Genomic DNA, 22,216 nt, shown 5'->3' with positions numbered 1-22,216 from the left:
TGGGCAGTGCCTGTGGCTCAAAGGAGTAGGGTGCCGGCCCCATATGCCGGAGGTGGTGGGTTCAAACCCAGCCCTAGCCAAAAAAAAAAAGTCCGTCCTCCCTATTAAGTACCTTAAAATTATGTGGCAGCCCTTAAAGATTTTGCAATGCTTAAATTGGTAGGAATCGCCAAATTAGTAATGAGGAGAGTAACTGGAATGGAATTTATCAAGAGCTTATTTTTTCCTGTTTACTAATCTATCTGAGTTAATTTTCCAGGACACTTAGACTGGAAATAACCCAAGGTTTACCCTTAAGGTTTGTTGGCTTGTTTAAGTGAAAAGCAGATCCCTGGGAACTGAGCTGGACCTGGGCCAGCAGGTAGCCCAGGCATCAAACATCCCAGAAATATCTCTGTGACTTCTCTGCTCTAGTTCTGTTTCTTGACCTCATTTTCTCCCACTGCCAACAGGTTTCCTCCTTGTGGTAGGTGGAGGAGGAATTCACAGGCACAGAAAATGCCACATTTGCACCTCCCAGCCAATCTGTCCAGAAGAGAAGCTATCCGTCACCTTTCCACATCGCCTTCCCCTTCAAGAGCTGACGGCCTTTGGTCCCTTTTCTGGCATTATGCAGGGTTTGGGCAGCTGTTTGTGGCCAATCTTCTGTGGTTAACCAGGAGTGCACCTGATTCATATTTCCATGATAACTCTTTTCACTCTAAATTGTGTCTTTTTGACATTTCTGTCTCCTTCACCAGACTAGACTGTCTTTGGAGCAAGGATGGTATTTTATTCATGTCTGCATCCCCTGTAACTGACATATAATAGATACTATGATCATTTTCTATTGCTTCACAACAAAGTGGCTTAAAAGAACACAGTCGATCATGTCACAGTTTCCAAGGGACAGCAGTTTGGGCCCAGTTTAGCTGGGTCCTTAGGTGTCACCGGGCTGTCATCTAGGCATTGACAGAGTTGGCATCTTATGTGAGGCTTGAAGCTCCTGTGATTGTTGGCAGAATTCATTGCCTTGAGATTCCAGGAATGCGGCCCTCAGTCCCTGGAGGATGCCCATATTTCCCTGCCATGTGGCCACTCCCCACAACATGGCAGCCTATGTCTCCAAAGCCAGCAGAGAGCAGCTCTTCAGTTTCAAATCTCTTTTTCCAGTGACGGCCTTAACTCTCTTTTAAGAACGGGTCATCTGATTATAATGGTCAGACCACATGGATAATCTCCCTTTTGATTAATTCAAAATTATCTGATCAGGAATCTTAATTATATCTTTAAAATTATATCTTCACCTTCACTATCTCTGGGAGTAAAATCTCGTCAAACTCCCAATTCTGGCACATTCAAGGGGAGATCACACAGGACATGGGTAACAGGAGGCAGCAATCTTGGAGGCTTACCACAAATACCTAATAAATATTAGCTGGATCTGAGTGGGTAGATGACTCAATTAATAAACTATATTAATGAATGAATCACAAATGACACGGTCACAGGAGAATATTCCACGATTTATTACCAATTATGATCAGAAAGAAATGTTCAGTATAAATAGTGCCATTTTAAAAGTATACACAGATTAAGATGTCCCCAAATTTATGAAAAAGAGTACACATATTTTCACATGTTCTGCCTTGGTAATTCCAACAGGCTATAGTCTACTCAAGAGTAAATGCTCTACAATACCATGGGAATGATGGGGTTTGCAGGAAGAGGGTTCTCTCTCCCAGGCATTGTTGCACCTGTGGGAGCACCTGTGGCAGTGACGAGGCACCCCCCATCCACTAGGACTCGAGGACAGGCAGCTCTGAGACATTCCTGAGAAGACCTGAGCGTGGGTGATACACGCCCCGGGCTCAAAGCATGAGTCTCACCCTTCAGTGCACAGCACAGCTCGCACCCACGCTGACACTTACATTAGGTCATGTCTTTAATTGGAAAATAGTGCAAATACTAGTGTGACAAGCACTGATGTTCCGCTATGAGGGTCATCAACTGTTGAATTTTTTTTTATTTCCATCTACCCATTTTATTATTAGTAATAAACAAAATATTAGAGATCTAATGAAAGCCCACCATAATCCTCACACTAAGTCTCACTCTCCTCACACTACCCGGGGTTGTAGCATATCCAATTGATCAAGTGTTTACAGTGGCTGTGTTGCATGTGTGTAGGTGCACGGCATGTGTGTAAGCATCCATAAACAATGTGTAAGCGCATTTTACAATTGTACTGTATGATTGTGTATTCATATTTTTCAGGTCTATCAAAGAAATACATAGATTGGACTCACCTATTACGACTGCTCAGTAGTAGTTCATCGTATGAATAAACTACATAATATTTATCCATTTTCTTATTGATGGACGTTGACGTTATTTCCACTTCTTTTTTCTATTAGTGTTACACGAAACATGTTTATGTGTTTTCTGATGCACTTGTGCCAGAGTTTACTTAGAAATGGCTACTGGTTGTCCTAAAAGAGCAACCCCTACTCAGGAGGGAGGAGCATGTTCATTACTGGTCTTCCTGAGTCCAGAACCCCCCCACCCACCGTGTATGCTCCCTCTGCAGTGATTGAGATGGCCACTTTTCTTACATCCTCTCCAAGGCTTGACATTGACACAAATCATTATTACCAATCTGATTTTTTAAAAAAACTACACCACCTTATTTGATGAACTTGCACTTTTATTGTCAGGCTCTTTCCTTAAGTTGGCAGGTCATTTGCATTTCTTCTCTGTGAATTAACAGCCTGTTCAACCCCTCTGCTCACATTTCTATTGACAGGAGTCATCCTCACCACGAACAGATGCCCATAAAGCTTCTGACAAAAGCACGGCATGTTCTTCAGTCATTCCCCTCCATTCCCTGAACTCTAACCCTTAACGAAGTTGCCGAACAGAAAGCTTCAAACCTACGTGGTCAAACTGCCTTTGCATAACTGCAGTTTCACAATACTGCTTTGTATGTTAGTAACGATCCAGGGGGTGAAGGTGTGCATCTCTGCTCTTTTAGAAAACTATTAAAGAGGACGTGATCCACAGTATTATTAAAAATCTCTCCCCCAAACACCGACATAACAAATTCCACTTGCGTCTAAAAGATCAGACAATTGTACCCATTAAATAGGAAGGGTGAATTCCCTCTCGGTAGGAGGAGTTTAGTAAATATCTTAGGCTTCCCTTAGTCACTCCATGTTTCAGAATTTGTAAATGCCAGGAAATTTAGGGAAGAGGTTGCTGCAAATCTCTGAAAGACAAGCTTCCCCAGCTAAGGCAGAATTCCCAGCCGCTCTGTGCGCACCCACGTGCTTCCCTGCTTCACAGCGGCTATAGGCTGGGGACATCTTCATGTTCCCACATTTCATGGTAAACGCTGCATGTGCTCAGGAAGCAGGAGGTAGTAAAGCCGATGAGTAAACGCGGGACCTTTGGAAATAGAAACTGGAAGTTTGAAACAGCTCTGTCATTTGCTGTTGGACACCCTATGTGATCCTCATTTTCTTAACCTGTAAAATACAGGGGGCCGGATCTACCTCATGGTGCTGTGGTATCAGTGTGAGGGGTAAATGGCCCTATAGAGATAAAGTGCATAGGACAGTGTGTGGGAAGAAGTGCAGAGTAACGAGGAAGCGATAAGCACCGCACGTGTGCAGGTGCGAGGTGTCCATAGCACCTGCCTGAGACAACTCAGTTCAACACCACAGTTCTCCATCCAGCATCTAAGTGGCATGCAGACACTGCGCTCTCTTGGGAGCCTTTTAAGACGGGACCACTTGGACACTTGCCCATCCCTTCTACGGTATGGTCTTGGATTGGGTTAGAAGTTACCAGGCTTCCTACCCCCATACACACCTGTTTAAAATTCAACTTGAACTTCTCTGAGGTCTGATGTGGACAACTGAGTGACCCAGAGCACTAAGGGACCTTGTAGGATCAATGGAATCTCCAGAGTTGTCATTTCTCCTTTTCTGTCAGCTCTGAACTCAAGCAGATTGCAAAATAGATCACTGCTCTAGGTCCCCACAGCTGCTGTGAAGGCAGCTCCCACCTACCCCCAGCTCCAGCCAGCTGCTGGCCCTGCCCTGTGCTGGCCTCCAGTGGCAAAACAGGTCAGTGCCTTCCCTAAACCAGCCTGACTTCATCTTCTCCTATTGCCAGATTGTCACAGGCTTTGGGGACAAACAGATTGCCTTTCCAAATACAGTGTATTTTGTATATCCAGTATTTCCCATTTTCTGGGAACAAAGATTAAATGCTTTTACAGGTGCTAAAAAGATTTTTAAAGCCCATGGTCCACGCTCTGTTTTGATAAGTACCATAATCTCTTCAATGTTTGATGTCTAACAAAAGTCACTTTCTACAGCAAGACTTACTTTCCTTCAGCTTCATTTTCACAGTGTTTTGTGCCCAAGGTTCCAATAGACTGTAGCCCAAGAGGGTCTCAATGTTAGAGCTTCAGAGAAATACTCTACACTGAATTTTAAACAGGCTTTTTTTTTTAATTTAAAATGTCCTATGTGTAAGTAAAATAATTGAATAGTATACAATGATATAAAATGAAAAGGAAATATCCTTTGGCATTACTCTCCACTATTAACAGTTTATTCTATTCTTTTCGAAAAGTGAATACTCTAGACCTAGACCAGGCCTGGTTTCTCATACCTGTAATGCTAGCACTTTGGAAAGCCAAGGCAAGATTGCTTGAATCCAGGCATTTGAGACCAGTCTGTGCAAAATAGGGACATAACTGCCTCTACAAAAAATTAGCTGAATGTGTGGGGATATACCTGTAGTCCCAGCAACTTAGGATGCTAAGGTAGGAGAATTATTTGAGCCCCAAAATTTGAGGTTCCTGTAAGCTATGGTCATGCTACTGCAACAGAGCAAGACCTTGTCTAAAAGAAAATAAAATAGTAACTATTCTAAACATATCCATATATAATATACACAAACATATAAACATACATGAACACATCTCTAGTTATTTTCTCTTTCTTACTCAAGATATATAAACAATAAAACATATATGGTATTATATATAAATATTTACTGTATGCCAAACTCCATTCTAATTGCTATCCATTTATTAAATCATTTGACCCCCACATTAACCCTATGAGTTATTTTTCTCACTTTCCAAAACAGGATGCCAAAACTGGAATGATCAGTTACTTCCCGAGGTCATGGCTACTAGGTAGTGCTGCTGGTAGTTGAACCCAGGCAATCTGACTGGAGCGTGGACTTTCCTATCCACAATGTGGTTGCGCTTGACTTAAAGATATATATATATATAATATTTATTATTATATATATTAGATAGATAGAAAATGATATATTTCCCTGTTGGGAAGGGAACATTCAAACCATTTTATTGGGAGAGGGCAAGAACTTAAATAATACTTAGTTAAGCTTTAAATCTCATTCATTTTCTTTATAGAGAAAAAACTGCTTTTGATTAGAATAGTCTACTGACAGCAAATCTCATCGCCAGATTCACTCTGTGCCTGGGCTCTGCTGAGCATTTCCTGTCTGCTCCCGCTCTGCCTTCCTTCATTTGTGCTACATTACCTTGATGGCTACATACCGTTCCACTAAATGGAAAGACTGCTACTTTGTGTTAATACATTCATAAATTGGTTGCCTCCAATTGTTAAGAGGAATGTTACGCATCCTTCTGCAGGAGGAGTTGCTGGGTAAAGGAACCAACAGAGTAACATTTTAATATATGCAGTTATGTTGCTCTCAGCAGGTTGCATAAATTTAAACTCTTGTCCACAATGTCTAAGAACAACTACTTCTCCACACCCTCTGGCTCCAACACAGGGTATTCACAAACCTCTCCATGTTTGTCCATTAGATAGGTAAAAAAAAGTCTCTCCTTGTCTTAATTTTTAATTCTCTAACTATGAGTGAGGTTCTGCATCTTTTTGTTTCTTTTCTAGCCATGTTAGTTTACTTTTCCACAGAGTGGCAAATCCACAAGTGATGCCTTCTTTTTATCTACAGAGTAGATAAAATGTCTTAAAGATTTGTAAGAGCATTTTGTTCAAGAGGAAAACTTACTTTTGGTTAAAGTATGTCCTAGAGTTTTCTCACATTATTCTCGAACTTTTTATGATATTTCAATATGCTTCACTTTTAAAATGCGGTTGGCTGGGCAGTGCCTGTGGCTCAAGGAGTAGGGCGCCGGTCCCATATGCCAGAGGTGGCTGGGTTCAAAACCAGCCCTGGCCAAAAATAAAATGCGGTTGGCTTATCAGTCTCATCTTTTATGGCTCCTAGGAGTATGCATACACGTTACTGCACTTGCTCTTCACAGGGGCATGGGGAACATTTATTATTATCTCATTCCACCTTGGAGTAAGCTGAACTTCAAGGAGTCTAAGTGACTTGCCCCAAAACACACAATAAATAACGTGAAACAGTCAGGCCTCGAGCTCCCTAAGTCCTCCATCTGGGTCTTCTTCACAGCCTGGCAGCCCAGCACGTCTAAACTGGACTTCCAAAAACATTTTGTTTGCAGCACTCTTCCAAACATGTCTTTCAAAACTTTAAAGGAGACCAAAGAACACACACACAAACTCACACAAAAAAACAAAAACATAGGCGGTGCTGGTGGCTCAAGGAGTAGGGTGCAGGTCCCATATGCCAGAGGTGGCGGGTTCAAACCCAGCCCTGGCCAAAAACAAACAAACAAACAAAAAAAAAAAACATAAGCACAAAAACAGATGTCAGTATTGACTTCTTCAAATATTTATAGCTGGTTACAGCGCTTTAGAGGAGGAAACTGAGGCTGGCCTTGCCACTCACACTGGGATGATGCAACCCCACCCCCTCCTCGCAGGTACAGCCCACCTAGACACGGAGAACTCCCGCCCCTCCCAGACGTCAGCGACAGCAGCTCTGTCTCGGCTTCTCCCCTCAGGGCCCTCCCGTTAAGAATGTCCAGAACTGAAGTCTCAGTCTCCCTCTCAAGCCTCTCTCTTCCTTCTCCACGAGCCTCACAACCAGTCACTGAGACCTCCACATTCTGTGTTCTCAGCACTCTTCTCTCCGCCTGCACTCTCCCACACCTGGCCCACGTCTCTCACTGTCGCCGCAGTCTCCTAACTGACATCCAGTCTCCAGGCGCTTTGCATTCCACCAGGCAGCAGCCTCCGGAGAAGGTTATTTCTGATGCAAAGGGCCCCACTGTCCTGCTTCCCCGGTGCACTCTTCTTAATCAAACCTATGACGTTGTTCGTGATGTGGCGGGCCCACTTGGTCTCCGTCACTGGCCATTTCAGAGTCGCAGTGCTCCAGAGCCCCTCCCAGAACCGGACAGAGCGGATCGGAGGCTGTAGGACCTTGCCTGGAGCGCCGGGGACCTCCCGGACGTCAACCCTCCGGGCAGATCCTGGCTCCGCGCTCTGAGCGCGGCCCGGCCAATCTCAGGGCGGGGCGGGATTCGTCTGAGGGATCGGACCAATCCGAGCTAGGGGGCGGGTACTCTAGGGCAGGGCTTGGGGCGGGGCTTGGGGCGGGTCTCCGGGCCCGGCCCAGAACTCCGGCATTCTGGCCGCCAGGATCCAGAGCCAGCTGCAGAGCCGCCTCTGCCACCCGTGACCCCTCAGCCTTGTTCACTCACTGCGCGATGGACCCGGCGCTGGCCGCTCAGATAAGCGAGGCTGTGGCGGAGAAGGTGCTCCAGTATCGGCGAGACGCGTCAGGCTGGAAGATATGCCGAGAAAGCGTGAGTGAGCATCTGAGCGGGAAGGGGTTCCTGAGACTTTGCACCGTGGGGCCGGGACCCAGAAGCCCCCCAAGGCGCCGCCTCTCCGCGCTGATTTCTGCACCCCAGTACTCTCGAGTAGATTGACAGGGATTCCACTGCATGGTGTTGGCTTTTAAAAAAGATTGGGCCTGTTGTGCTAACACGACCCCAGGAAGTAAGTTATCAGTTCCTTTCATTGAGCGACTTGCCCAAGGTCACTGGCTGGCTTGGCTTGGAAGCCTTTGCTGTGTTCATTGTAGCAAGAGCCCCTGTCTTTGTTGTTCCCAGAAGGTAGCATGGACGTAGTTTTGCTTACTCAACATTTCTGATTTTTAACCAATAGCCCTAAATTGGCTAGGGAAGCTAAATGCGTGGTTGCTTTTAAGGTGATTTGAAAGCCACCCACAGTTCTTGGACTCAGCCAGTTAAGATCTCTTTCTTTATCACATTCTGCTGTGTGGACAGGTTTGTCCAGGACTCATTCCAGCTCTGTCCTGGGCGAGTCTGGACTGCCTTGGAGATTGCATCTCTTGAGGCCTTGGACCCCTCTTCTGTAGAACAGAGGATTGAGTCAGGTGATCCTCAGAGCACTTCTAGCCCTAAAATTCTCCTGTGGTTCTGTGCCTTTTGACAGAATGGAATTTCAGTTTCCTGGAGGCCATCTGTGGAGTTTCCAGGCAACCTGTAAGTGCATGCCTTGTTCTAAGCTTATCAAAGATGCCTCATCCTGCCTGGTGTTTCTGTGAGTTTACTTCCTATAATCAGCCCTAGCAACCTGTGATCACCTCGCCAATTACCTTCCAGAAAAGCATTAACTTCTGTTCTTAACTAAATTATTTCCAGCAAATCATATTCTTGTGAAAGCTTACCATCATTTCTGCAGGTTGTGGGGGAGGTGAGCTAGTAAGTTCCAGTACCTTCTCTGCAGGTCCGTCCTGAAGAGCGGTAACAGACATGGCATGGTCCACCCTCTCGTCCTTAGATGTAACCCCAAGATGAACACACTTGACTGATGCTTTGGGATCAAATTACTTTTTTGTGCTTGCTCCAGGTACCGAGGCGAAGGCATTGTGTTGGGAACACCCAAGGAGGTGTGGGACTGTGTAAAGCCGGCTGCTGGGGGCCTGCGGGAGAAGTGGGATGAAAATGTGGCTAGTTTTGAAATTATCCAAAGCATCACTGATGTAAGTTTTTCCAAGTATGTTATCTAAGGACATTGTCTGGGCCCTGCTATAGTAACCTGACCCTGTCTGCTCTGGAGGGGGCCTGTCACACCTTTGGCACACACAGGCTGCCTACTGCTTGCAACAAACACTCAAGCCCAGCGTTGGTCCATGTACAGGTTGAAAAATAGCATGACGCAGAGAGAGGCAGAGAAGCCCTAAACAGCCAACAAGACACAGCAGCTGATAAGGAAATTCAGGTGACCCTGGGCTCTGAGGATACCGAGGCAATGCCTGGATTTGGCCCATCACCTATAGTTTGAAATTCTGCCCCTTGATGGGGCCGTGCTAATGAATTGAGAGAGCCCTGCCCCATGAGTCAGCTGTGGGCCAGGGCCCACCCAGACCAGCACTGTCCAGTAGAACTTTCTGAGATGAAGGAAATACCTTATCTGAAGGTGGCTAGTTTAAAGAAACGAATCGTTAATTCTATTTAAATCTGATTAATTAAATGTAAATTTAAAATAGCCACATGCAGCTGGTGGCTACCACCTTCCACAGTGGGGGTCTGCCTCAGTGTCCTCTTAGCTTTTAGATCCTACCTCATTTTGTTTACAGTTCAGGAAAACAAGGAATAACCAAAACCAATAAGCAAGTTCCCTTGCTTACCTGTTCACTTTAAATAGGGTCTTAATTTTGACATCTGTGGCCCAGCATACTTTTGGGTGTTTACCACAGATGGTTGTGAAACATCAAGTAGTAGCTCTCCACTGCCGAATCTGGATCTGTAGGAGCTGCTGTTCTTAGCCTTGACCAAGAATTTACATTTCCGTTCATTTTTAGTTCATTCTCATAGGAGCTGATGTCGCTGTACCTGAAGGGTGAGACACTTATCCCTGGGGTATAAAAGGTGATTTTAGGTCTGTATCAGTCAAAGCTGACATTGAGTCCCATAGTGAGGAGGTTACCCTGTTTCAATTCTTAATCTCTTTGGTAACTTGAAGGGGATAGTCCCAGGTAGGTGCCTTTGCAGCCAGTTTTAACACTTGCCAACCTTCTTTATAGTGAAATAAAGCTGGCCTCAGGCTCAGAATTAGAATCTAATAATCCCTTGTGTTTATATTTTGCAGTTCTCTTTATCTTAGGGATAAGATATCTTATCTTTTTTCCATTTCTAATAGTTAAATAACTTCCTTTTATAACCAACTTACTTAAATTTTAGAAAGCAAGCACATTGTAGGCGATACCAGAGATAGCCCCTCCCCCCAAAAAAAGGATGGGATGCAAATAATTATACACAAATGATTGACATTGAGGAAACACAGGGGAATGCCCTTTAAATACATTTGTATTATGTATTAAATGCATAATACAAATGTGCTAACAGGACCGTATGTAGAATTTTCCTCTTGAAATAAAAGGGGCTAATATTTGTAGTATGTTTGCACTCCTTTGTCTCAATACAGCAAGTAGTGGCACAAGCGAGAGAATGGAAGGCCTAGAACATTATAGTGAGAAACCTGAGCTGCCATAGTTATGATTAAGTGATAGCACTGAGTCATTTTACATGATGCTACAAGCTCAAAGTACTTTGAAATGCTGGGGAACAGAAACTGTTTGACAGGGATAAAGAGATGTACCCAAGTTTCCACAGGTAACAAGTGGCACAGGGGGAGTTGAGAGCGGGCTGGTGACTCACAATTCCAGGCTCTCGGTCTTTAGAGGTACGACCTTCCAGAGAGCCAGAGAATCAACTTCTGACCTCCTGCCTTCATCCCAGCTCCAGTTCTGGGTCCTGGAGACCCAAGTGCTTAAAGGCCCTGGGAGTGATGTGCTTTCCTCATTGTTGCTTAGCAACCTCCCAACTGCCACAGGTTGGTTGGACTGTATATAGCTGTGCTGCATTCTACACTGGTACCAGTTCTTCCCTTCATCCTAGCTTGCCAGTGGGGTTAAGTAGATGATGCTGGGCTTGGGAGAGGGTATCTCTTCTCTGGACACCCAGTTTGTCTTTAGAGGGAGTATGCCCATTCCCTGTGTGAGGCTGCTGGCCCTTCAATCCCTGGCAGCTACTTCCCTGGAGGCCAGGCCAGTATCAGCCCCAGAGCCCTAGGTACCCTGCCCTACTCCAGTGAGTCCTGTGGTGCAAGAGTCTTCAAACTTTTTGCTTATGTCCCTCCAACAGATTCTTAAGAAATTATACATCATCCCCACACATCCAGTTAACATCCCCAGGTTGTTGATAGCTGCATTTTCACAAGTTGCTGATCATGTCATTTTTGACATGTAATAAATCTGTCAACTTTGAATAAAGCAAGGGCATCATTTTTAGAGCTATCCATAAAATATATGAACTTTTATTTACTGTCACCCATCTTAAGAATACATGAGCCAATTTTCTTAGTCATAAACTATATACAATTATTTTCCTTGAGCATTAATTTCCATTTCATACAACAATCTGAATTTTACCCTAAGATAATACATGTTTATTCTTGAAAGTCATCGTATTGCATCATAAAGGTGCATATACATAGAAACTAACTTTTAAGAAAATCGTGTATTGGGCAGTGCCTGTGGCTCAGTGGGAAGGGTACCGGCCCCATATACTGAAGGTGGTGGGTTTGAATCTAGCCCCAGCCAAACTGCAACAAAAAAACAGCTGGGCATTGTGGTAGACACCTGTAGTCCCAGCTACTCAAGAGGCTGAGGCAAGAGAATCGCTTAAGTCCAAGAGCTGGAGGTTGCTGTGAGCTGTGACGACACAGCACTCTATCAAGGGCAATAAAGTAAGAGACCCTGTTTCTAAAAAAAAAAAAAAAGAAAAAGAAAGAAAGAAAGAAGGGTGGTGCCTGTGGCTCAAAGGAGTAGGGCACCAGGCCCATATACCGGAGGTGGCAGGTTCAAACCCAGCCCTGGCCAAAAACTGCAAAAAAAAAAAAAAAAAAAAAAAACAATCATGTATTTCCTATAACCATGAGACTCTAAGTTTTAAAAAAATCTGAATTGAAGTATGTTAATAATTCATTAAAATGATATAATTATATTATGAATTTTGTTGAAGAACTGTTAAACCCAAAAAGTTAAATACTGTAGGACCTCCACAGCTAACCACCACCCTACTCTGACCACCTCCTTAAGGTGACCTAATTTTCATAGATCAGAAACACAACACATGTATGTTTCAGTACAGCAGGCCTAGTTCCTTATGTTGACTAACTCTGCATGTTGACCAGTTTGTTACAATCCATTGGGTGGTCAACTTACAGATGTTTTGCTGTGTTTTGCCTCTCTGCATGAGATGAATGAATGCTCTTTTTAAAAATTAGTTTATGTGTCAATGAAAAGATAGAATTTCTTACTAGAAATATACAGCCTTTATTAGACCTGAAGTATGAAAAGGAGGAAAAGCACAGACAGCTCACAGGTGAGCTCATCTTGACAAAAAAGTAGAGGAGAAGTTGACAAGTGTTAGCTATTTATCATTCAGTGAAACGGTGAAAATGTGGAGAAAGGGACCTTCCTCACAGATTGACATATGTCAGCATGATGTTGACAAACCTCAAATATTATAATTCTATAATAGGTAGATGACAAATAAATGGATAAATGTGTGGATGGAAGGGTGTGTAGATGGATGGATGGATGATGGATAGGTGAGTGAATTGATGGATGGATGGATAGACGTGTGGATGAATGGATGGATGGTTAGATGGATGTGTGGATGGATGGATGGATGATGAATGGGTGTGTGGATGGATGGATGGATGGATGTGTGGATGAATGGATTGATGTGTGGATAGATGGATGGCTGGATGGATGGATGGGTGAGTGAATGGGTGGATGGATTGAATGGATGATGGATAGATGAATGGATGATGGATGGGTGAGTGAATAGATGGATGGATGTGTGGATGGGTGGATGGATGGATGGATGATGGGTGGGTGAGTGAAAAGATGGATGGATGGATAGATGGATGGATGTGTGGATGGATGGATGATGGATGGGTGAGTGAATGGATGGATGGATGGATGTGTGGATGGATGGATGATGGATGGGTGAGTGAATGGATGGATGGATGATGGATGGGTGAGTGAATGGATGGATGTGTGGATGGATGGATGGAAGATGGATGGGTGAGTGAATGGATGGATGGATGTGTGGATGGATGGATGGATGGATGATGGACGGGCGAGTGGATGTATGGATGGATAGATGTGTGGATGGATAGATGAATGGATGATGGATGATGGATGTATGTGTGGATGGATGATAGATGGATGTGTGGATGGATGAATGGATGGATGGATGATGGATGAGTGAGTGAATAGATGGATGGATGATGGATGGGTGGATGAATGGATATAGAGCCATGCTCTGAGTTTGTTACATTTAGGACATGAGCTGCTGCCTCGTTATTTCTGTCCAAAGTCCTCTTCATCTTGGTGTCCAGACACCATTCCTTAAGAGTGATGCATTTGAGAGGAGTATTCAGAGGTGGAAACAGTATAATTTTTTTTTAATTTTGTCCCTGCTACCACTGCTACCATTCTACTGCAAAATATCAGAATTTAGAAATGATGAAACTGCCTTCTGTGTAACACCAAGCTTGGTAATAGGAGAAAAATCATGAGATTCTAGCACAAGTGTGTAGCACCTTGATTAAATATTTCAATCAACATTCCTAACTGTCCCTTTGGTACCCTGGGGGATTTTATTTTTTATTTATTTATTTTTTTTGTAGAGACAGAGTCTCACTTTATGGCCCTCGGTAGAGTGCCGTGGCCTCACACAGCTCACAGCAACCTCCAACTCCTGGGCTTAAGCGATTCTCTTGCCTCAGCCTCCCGAGTAGCTGGGACTACAGGCGCCCGCCACAACGCCCGGCTAACCCTGGGGGATTTTAAAACCTGGGACAATTCATGATAGGGTGACTCTGGATGGGTGGGGTTATGCCAGGCTTTCGTTCAGGTGGGAAAGGAGACCTAAGAGTCAGGCATGGCATGTTCCCAGCAGGTCACTTTAGGAAGAACACATGGAATGGAGTCATCTGGGAATTGATCCCTAGTGTCCCCACTGGATAGGTCAATCACAGGCCTGCTTGACAGCTAATTCCCTGAGGCCAAAGGTGTCCCTGGCAGAAGGTTTCTCAGCAACCCCCTGTGCCCTGGTCTAAGTGCCCAAGGGAAGGTGAGCTGAGCACCTTTACCTGTTTCTTCTCACTTGCCCCAGGATGGTCCCATGAACTTGAGGGCACCTGGCACCTGCTCTCCCGCAGGAAGGGTGTAGTGGGAAGGGCACAGGGCAGGTTTGGGGTGTCCTTGGTTTGCAAAGTGGGTGAGGTTCAGGTGCCCTTCCCAGGGCCAGGGAAGGCATGAAACCAGAGAGCTGCCTGGTGCACAGTGTCTGAGGAGGTTGAGCAAGTGCAGGGTTGGCCTTGATGGGGGGACTCTCTCGCGTCTCCCTACTCCCTGCCCTCCTGGAATTCCAGCTCCACTGTGAGCTTTGTGCTAAATTTCTTCATCTTTCCCAGCCTCAGCTTCTTCATCTGTCAAATGACTTAATGAAACCTATTTCTCAGGGTTAAAGGACAGCTGCAAACTTTGCCCAGCCAGGCTTTTATTCAATAAATGAGAGTTCTTGCCTCAGTGTGGCCCTGGTCTGCAGCTAGACAGCATGGCCAGCCCCCGTCACAGCCCGGGACTTTATAAACTGAGTGATCATCAGTGGTGCTTAGCTTTTCCACAGAAGCCTCGCTCTGGGGGCCCCAGTTCATGGGGCCACCCTCCCGTCAGTGCCTGTACCTTTCCCAAAGCCTGGGGGTCGGAGCAGGGAGAAGGTGCTGGCCATGAGGCACAGCTGCACACCCCTTGCTCTGGCAGACACTGTGCATAAGCAGAACCTCTACTCCCTCGGCCGCTATGAAGCTCATTTCTCCCAGAGATTTTGTGGACCTGGTGCTGGTCAGGAAGTATGAGGATGGGACCATTAGTTCCAACGGTGAGTGTGGGCTGGAGGCGCCATGGGGCGCTCCTGGGATGCCGGGCCCTCTCTTCTGCACTCCTCTGTTCCTCAAGGAACGCTGAGCATGTAGAAATCACCAGAAAAATAATTTGTGTGTGCTTTGCCTTGTTATGCTTGGGGGGATTCTGTGCCATAAGGGACTGAGGCGAGAGAGTCCTCGCACCAGTAATTTTATTTTTAAGCCGCAGATTTTGTCAGCACCCCTTTCTATTCCTGCTGAGGCTCATAGTTTGTGCCATAGACATATGTGTGTGTTGGGTGGCTTAGAACCTCGGTGGGCTCAGATGTGAATACCACATCCACAGGAGCGTCTTCCTATGTCTGCCCCTGCCTGCCCAGCAGGGAGCTCAGCCCCTGCCCCGCACAGCCCCTGCCCTGCACAACCTCTACCCTGCACAGCCCTTGCCTCTGATTCTTCCATGTGGGAGAGTTGGTGGCCACATCACACTTCTGTGGATTTGAGAAGGGCACCAGCCTTTTCCCACCCCCAAACATTGCATTCTGTAGTGCTCTTTTTGCTAATATTCTGGCAGGCTTGGGAAAGCCATGTGCTGGAGTACATGTGTGTATATGCATGGATACGTGTGAGTTTGTGCATGTGTGTGAGTGTGAGAGCATATGAGTGAATGTAAGGGGCAGTGGGGTGGGGGTAGCAGGGTCCCCTGCTGCCTCTTGGGCTCCGTGGCCCTCCAGTGGCTGTGGCCCGGTTCTGAAGTTGTAGCTCACTGGCTGTCTGTGTGTCTTTCAGCTACCCATGTGGAGCATCCCTTGTCCCCCCCGAAGCCAGGTTTTGTGAGGGGATTTAACCATCCTTGCGGATGCTTCTGTGAGCCACTGCCAGGGTAAGGATCACCTCCTGCATTGAGGTGCTTGCCTCAAACCTCACTGCGGCTTTCCTGTGGGGACGTGGTGTCCAGATGGGCACTTTGACTATGACTCACAACAACAAGATTGATTGATTTTACAAAATGCTTTCACACATGCACATCGGTGGATAACATGTGAAAGTCCCTGGCACTTACTCTTGTTATTTTGGGGCTCCCTCCAGCCCTGTAAAGTAGATGAGGCAAATATCCTGGTCCCATTTAGCAGATGAGAAAACCAAGTTTTGGGAGGTTAAGTGATGTATGTGTCTGGGGTCAAAGGTGAGGAGTTTGGCTATATGGTGTGAGCTCCGAGTGTTCTCTGAACACCAGCCTGAAGCGGCTATGAGCATAGCTGTCCCCACTCACATTTCACGCTGTGACTGGGGCTCCCTAACAAGGAGTGGAACCATTCTGAGACCACACTATGGGCCAGACTCAGAGCTGAGCTCATTTCTCCAAACACATGGCCAGGTTTTCTCCAGGAACTTCTATCTAATGAATCACCTGAAGGTCACTAGTTTATCCTGGGAACCACCCTAGTTGATGGCAAAAGAAATTGCACTTGTAGGTGTGTCCTGGCGTTTCCTGTAGGCCTGGTACAGGCACCAGGAAGGGAAAGGATCATGCTTTCACCACACCAGCCCAGAGGGTGGGCCATGGCACCACAGTCTACTGCGTCCAGACTCCACACCTCTGAGTGACATGCTTTGCTAAGCTGGCTTTTCAACCATCTTGTGAAAGATTTTTCTTAAACATAACAAAATTTTGAGCTTGAAAATAGCATATCTGTGGTCTGATGCATGCGTGCACAAGTGCATACACACAGCCACCCTCAGTCCCCTCAGTACATGGCTGCCCCAGATCCCCTGGCTGGGGCTGAGGGCCCTGACCATCTGCCTCGTTTCCTCATCATTCCCACCTGAGTCAGCCGCTGAGACTCCTCTTTCAGTGGTGCTGGTCTGATTAAAAGGAGTGCTCGGAATAAGAGCTTCAGCACTTTCTTCTCAGGGGCTGAACGGTATGGCCACCTCCTTTTGGGAAGCCCGCGCAATAATATGAGTACCATTGTGCCTCATGCCAGGTAGCAAAGGTAATCGTGTGGACTTTGTAAAGGGGGTCACTGAGGTCCCACAACTCAGCTAATGTAGAGCTTTTAACTCATGGGTTGACTCTTTCAACTGTTATCCACTCGATTAAAAACACTTTCTGTTCTCAGTAAAGCTTTCTGCTTAGACTCAGTGGCTCACATCTGTCATCCTAACACTCTGGGAGGCTAAGGTGGGAGGACCACTTAAGTTTGGGAGTTTGAGGCCAGCCAGAGCAAGAGTGAGACCTATCTCTACTAAAGATAGAAATAATCAGCCAGGTATGGTGGCAGGCACCTGCAGTCCCAGCTACTCAGTAGGCTGATGCAGAAGGATTGCTTGAGCCCAGGAGTTTGAGGTTGCGAGGAGCTATGATGACACAACTTCACTCTATCCCAGAGGACAGAGTTTTTTGCTAGAGCCTGCCTCCTGCAGTTATTTTCCAGAGATTGTGGATCTGAAATCTATAACAGTATTATTCCCTTATCATTCTGTGAATATAGACCTATTCTAGACACAATGGATCAGCCCGTAATAACAACAATAAACTATTGTGTGGCACTATTCTAAGCACCTCATATAAATTTACTTATTTTCATTTTTATAACCCCCAAGGCACTATTATTATCTCTATTTTTTAGATAAGAACACTGGGCACAGAGAGGTTAAGCAACTTACCCAAGATCACATAGCTAGGAAATAAAAGATCTATGATCTAAACCCACCCACCTGGCTCCACATTCTGCTCTTAACCCAGATATGGACTTCTCATTACAGATAAAGTGTCTGCCCTCTTGGAGCTTAGATCCTAGTGGCAAGAAAAGGAAACAGACATAACACAAATGCAAGTAATTATACCAGATGGACACACTCGTGATTATCCTATGTTAAGTGCTTTGGCAAAGTAGAGTCAGATAAAGGTGCCAGGGAATGGTGGGGGTGAGTCATGGGGGGGGGTCTCCCTAATAGGGCATTTGAACGAAACAGAAACTCGGGAGCCTGGGGAATGTCAGCCGAGGGAGTGCCCCCAGCAGAGGAATGAGCAGGTGTGACCTTGCAAAGATGGGAGCAGGGGTTGGGCATTTAGGAGACAGCCAGAGGGAGGCAGTTGGGTTATCAAAGGGAGAGACTGTTCAGGAGGCAGCTGGTGTGCTCTCCTCTGAATAAAATGAGAAGCCCATTTTATGAACAGGATGTGCTCTGATTTGGGGCAGAGCACAAGTTTAACTGCTGTGGTGCCTGAGCAGCCTGGTGTTTCTAGGCCAGAGGTGATGGTGGCTGAGCTCAGAGTGGCTGCAGCTCAGGAAGAGAGAGATACTCTCAGGGCAGAGGAAACTGTAACCGGGGCAGGATCACAATGTCATTTATGGGGCACTTGCTCTGTGCACAGGAAGAATACCAAGTGCTCGTGTGTCATCTCATTGGATCTCTGTGACAAACATAGCAGGTACCATTATCCCAGCCTTCTCCTGAGCCCCCATTTGGCTGTTTATTGTCACATGATGTAATATGCAAGAGCCACCACTCACCACAGCCCCATGCACCAGATCATTGTGTTTGTAGCCCAGGGAGGCCAACAGAGCTGCTGTTAGCCACACAGTGAGTTGGCAGACGGATACTGCCTCTCGCCTTCCAGCCCAGCTTCTGTGCCACGCACCATGTCCATTCCCACCCTGACCATCAGCTACCCGCTGGCCAAAGTCCCCCTCACATGTGCTCAAGTTATTTGTCACTTCTCAAAAGTTTGGCCTAAGGGTTCATAACACCCCTGAATATAACAGAGGGCTTCAAGGGGTTTCTGTTGAAGTGATTTGTATCTGTCATTATTTTCATGAATTTTAAATAAAAACTTGGAAATTCTTTAAAAATTTATTTTAATATCATAATAAAAATGTGTTACATTTTAACATAAATAACATTTTTATGGAGAATAGCTATATTTTTCAAAACAGAAAATAATGAAAAGAGTGACATTGTTTACCCATTTTTACCGCCCTCTTTCACATCAGGTGTATTAGAAATCTGTACCAGCCTCCACAGTCGGTCTGCTGCAGTGTCACACGGCACACGTCATGCTGGTCTCAGACCCGAGTAGATGGAGAGCAGCATCTGTTTGTTTCTCCCGGAGCCTGGCGCAGAGGGAATTCTCTGAAAGCATTTGCTGAATGAATCAGAGAGTGTGGACTGCCTCAGTGGCTGGAAGAAGGGACTTCTCCCTGTGCGAGGGCCTGGAGGGGCTGTGGAATACACCCACGAGAGGACGTGTATCCACCCTGAGAATAAGCAGGCCCAGAGGGGACCCCTGGGCGGTGAATCCAGCTAAGGATTAGACGTGGTCCTGTGGGATGGCCATGTTTACTGAGGTGGCTAGCCTGGCCTGTCTCCATGCTTGTCCCCAGCACCTCCGCTGCAGACTCGTGATCCAGCTCTGCTCTTGCTTTTACAGGGAGCCGGGCAAGACCAACCTGATCACATTCTTCCAGACCGACCTCAGCGGCTACTTCCCACGGAATGTGGTGGACTCCTTCTTCCCCTGCAGCATGGCTGGGTTTTACGCCAACCTTCAGAAAGCAGTGAAGAAATTCCATGACTGATGCTATCACTTGTTGGCCAAGAGCTCCTGTGAGTCATTAAGGAGCTTTGACTGTTAGGACATCAGAGAGTCTGGGAGCGCTCAAGAAATGTGCCTTCCTTCTTTGGAACAAGCCAGTGGGCAGGGAGTCTCTGAGGATGCTGGCAGCCCACCCCTCTGCCTCCTCCCAGCAGGAGCCCTTGACGTGCTCTGAACTTCACCTGCCTGTGTTCCTCCTATGGCAGGGTGGACCTGGGCCACAGGCACCTGACAGGGACTCAGCTCTGGCGCCCTGTGAGGCGAAAGCCTGCTCGTGCCGGTCACTCTGAGACAGGCTTCCCAGTCGGCATTGAAAACTAACCCCTCTGGCCTTTTTTGGCACCTGGAGCTCTCTAAGATCTGTGCTGCAAACCCCAGATATATTTTTCTGATACAGACCTCTGTATGTGTTTTTAACACTGCACAAGATTTGTCCTTTTAAAAAGATGTCAACTTGGAAAATGATGGCTTAAAAATGGCATAAGCATTAAGGGAAAATAATTTTAGTACTCCTTTTGTTGTAGCTTCTCTTCAAATTGGTCGTTTTTCTCTATCTCCTCTGTGAGTTAACTTCCATGTTCCCAGTGAAACCAGGCAGGGTGGACCTGTTCCAGGCCGGATCTGCAGCCTTGGGGATGAATGCTCTTTGGAAGTGATTCTGCACCAAATGAGCATTCATGTCTGCGTGTCAAGCTCTGGAAAGAGCCTTCCTTTTCTTTCCTATGGGCATTTGCCTCTCCTTGTCCAGATTGCTGTCCAGAAGGACGAAGGGGCAGGCTTCCACCAGCATCCCTGGCTGGACTCCCACTCTGCTTGCCGTGCTGCTTGGCCCGGAGCAGCTGTGCCACCCAGGACATTGTCAGAACATGGGAGCACAGCCTTGCCACTTGCTGGGCAAGGCTTGCTACTGCCTTTCTCTTCCATCCCACCTGTGCAGTCCAGAGAGGGCTCCTGACACTCAGGAGCAGCCCCTCTGCGCCTCCCCTGCTTTCCTGTAGAAAGGTCTCATGTGCACCTTCAATTTTCAGTTTCCCAGGTTACTCTTGCCTGTACAGGAAGTTCCACAGGGCTCTCAGTCTCTGCTCCTCCAAATGGAAAACATTTCTCTTGTGTTATTGGAAATGACTTGCCTGCCTCTGAGTCCTAGGGTGACCGTCTCCAGCATGGAGGGTAGAAGCCTTCTCCCTGTGTCTGCACATCCCACAGTCATGCCCTCAGGGCCATCCAGCAAACTCCTTTTCCTCATCAGATTCTTGGATTAACTTAGAATTCATTCATTCAGTAAATGAGTACCTACTCTGCTCCGAGTACAGTTCGCTATCACCTCACTGCTTGGTCTCCAAGTCCAGCCTAGTCTGCATTCACCAGCCAAGGAGAACATTCATGTTTGCTCCTATGAGTTCAAGCCCTGGAAGGTGGTGGTCTTAGCAAAAAGAGGCAGTCCTGTCTCATGAGTGGAAGGCCAGCTGGCTAAGGACACGTCTCCCTGGGCCCATGGACACACTTCCTGCACTGCTCCCACACCAACTGCTGGTGTCAAGTTAGACTGGTTTGAGTCCTGGATGAGCAAGAAGAAAACACTTGTTGGGGCCACGCCCTGCCACTCAGCAGTTGTACTCCTGAATAGACACCGTACATCTCTGCTTTCACTTATTGTCTTTAAAGGAAAATACAGAGGCACACATACCAATCCCAGTGTGGGAATGAGTGTTGGCACGAGTGCAATAATGTAGGAGTCAGTGAAATGCTGGGCAAGGCAAAGATCTAGGGCTGCTTGAAAGAGACCTTGAGTGATTCCTTTTCATGGATGTTAAGAGCTGTGATTGTCAGCTGTGTTATCTGCAGCGTTGAGAATAGCTGGAAACATCCAAAAGCGTTGCTCTCCATGACTGTGTGAGCTCTGAAGAAGCTGGCTGAAGAAAGCTCCACTTTAAAGTCCCACCACTGGAGAGCTCAGATGGACCCTCTTGCTGATTCCCACCCTGAAGCCCTCCTCAGCCTGGACACCAGAAACCTGGGCACCAGTGGCTGTGTCCTCGGTAGTCCTATCAGCTGGAGAAGGCGAAAACCTCCCAAGATGAGCCACTGGAAGGCCCCTGGGCTCACCTGGAGCTGGGCCCAGTCTGCACACAGCCTCTGCCCCACCCACCTGCTCACCTCACCTGATCTTCTAGGGAGCCTTTCTCAGGGCCCCACGCCCTTCCCTGTCTCCACCTTCCAGTCTTGATGGAGACCTACTTTCTCTTTCCTGGGCTGGCCCACATTCATCTCTTGGCTGCTTGATAACCCTGAAAACAACCCCTGGATTGTAGGGACAGTCACTGCATGCACAGGTGCTGAGGAGATGCAGGCAGGGGTGTGCCCTCTGTGCCGTGTGGCCTCCTGTCCATCCCCGGTGGGCATGGTGAGATTCCAGGCAGGGGCTGTGGGACTGAGCAGCACCTTCTGCTGCTGACCCCCGACCTGCATCTTCAGGGCCTCCACCAAACTCAGACACCTGGCAACTGCCAGAGTTCTGTCTGCGTGCTTGTCACTGCTTGACGAAATCCAGAAAGGGATGAGCTAAGCAAGCTGCAGCACACAAGCCTTCTCGGCCGTTATTTCTCACGGTGAAGAGGGATGAGCTGACACTCACTCCCCACTCTAAGGAAGTCACCAAAGGGGTCTACATGAAGATGAGCACCCCAGGCGGGCTTTCTGAATCCACTGCCAG

At 46.8% G+C, this 22,216-nt stretch overlaps 1 protein-coding gene across 7 annotated transcripts; it reads left to right on the top strand.

The window, feature by feature from the left end:
• Positions 1–6,526: 6,526 nt before the first annotated feature.
• Positions 6,527–19,644, top strand: LOC128589152 (stAR-related lipid transfer protein 5-like). 7 transcript variants are annotated; one of them, XR_008380855.1, is made up of 7 exons: positions 6,527–7,732; positions 8,388–8,437; positions 8,805–8,937; positions 14,800–14,917; positions 15,690–15,783; positions 18,924–19,110; positions 19,339–19,475. XR_008380855.1 is itself a non-coding variant. In XM_053596066.1 (7 exons), the coding sequence occupies exons 1-6, from the start codon at positions 7,634–7,636 to the stop codon at positions 19,059–19,061; spliced, it is 654 nt and encodes a 217-aa protein (XP_053452041.1). In that variant the 5' UTR covers positions 6,527–7,633; the 3' UTR covers positions 19,062–19,110; positions 19,339–19,475. The 7 variants fall into 7 exon arrangements, 5 of the variants coding, with proteins under 5 accessions (XP_053452041.1, XP_053452042.1, XP_053452044.1 ...); XM_053596066.1 differs by having other exon boundaries at positions 18,902–19,110; XM_053596067.1 differs by lacking the exon at positions 18,924–19,110 and having other exon boundaries at positions 19,339–19,644.
• Positions 19,645–22,216: the final 2,572 nt, after the last annotated feature.

This window comes from Nycticebus coucang, chromosome 6 (genome assembly GCF_027406575.1).
Source record: "Nycticebus coucang isolate mNycCou1 chromosome 6, mNycCou1.pri, whole genome shotgun sequence".
In the NCBI taxonomy this organism is placed as follows: domain Eukaryota; kingdom Metazoa; phylum Chordata; class Mammalia; order Primates; family Lorisidae; genus Nycticebus; species Nycticebus coucang.
This window is presented reverse-complemented; position numbering and strand designations above follow the sequence as displayed.

Excerpts from the sequence above, each read along its gene's own strand:
- LOC128589152 (XM_053596065.1), top strand. The coding sequence starts at position 7,634 with ATGGACCCGGCGCTGGCCGCTCAGATAAGCGAGGCTGTGGCGGAGAAG. Across the intron at positions 7,733-8,387 it reads GGAAGATATGCCGAGAAAGC|AATGGAATTTCAGTTTCCTG; the intron begins GTGAGTGAGCAT and ends GCCTTTTGACAG. Across the intron at positions 14,918-15,689 it reads TGGGACCATTAGTTCCAACG|CTACCCATGTGGAGCATCCC; the intron begins GTGAGTGTGGGC and ends TGTGTCTTTCAG.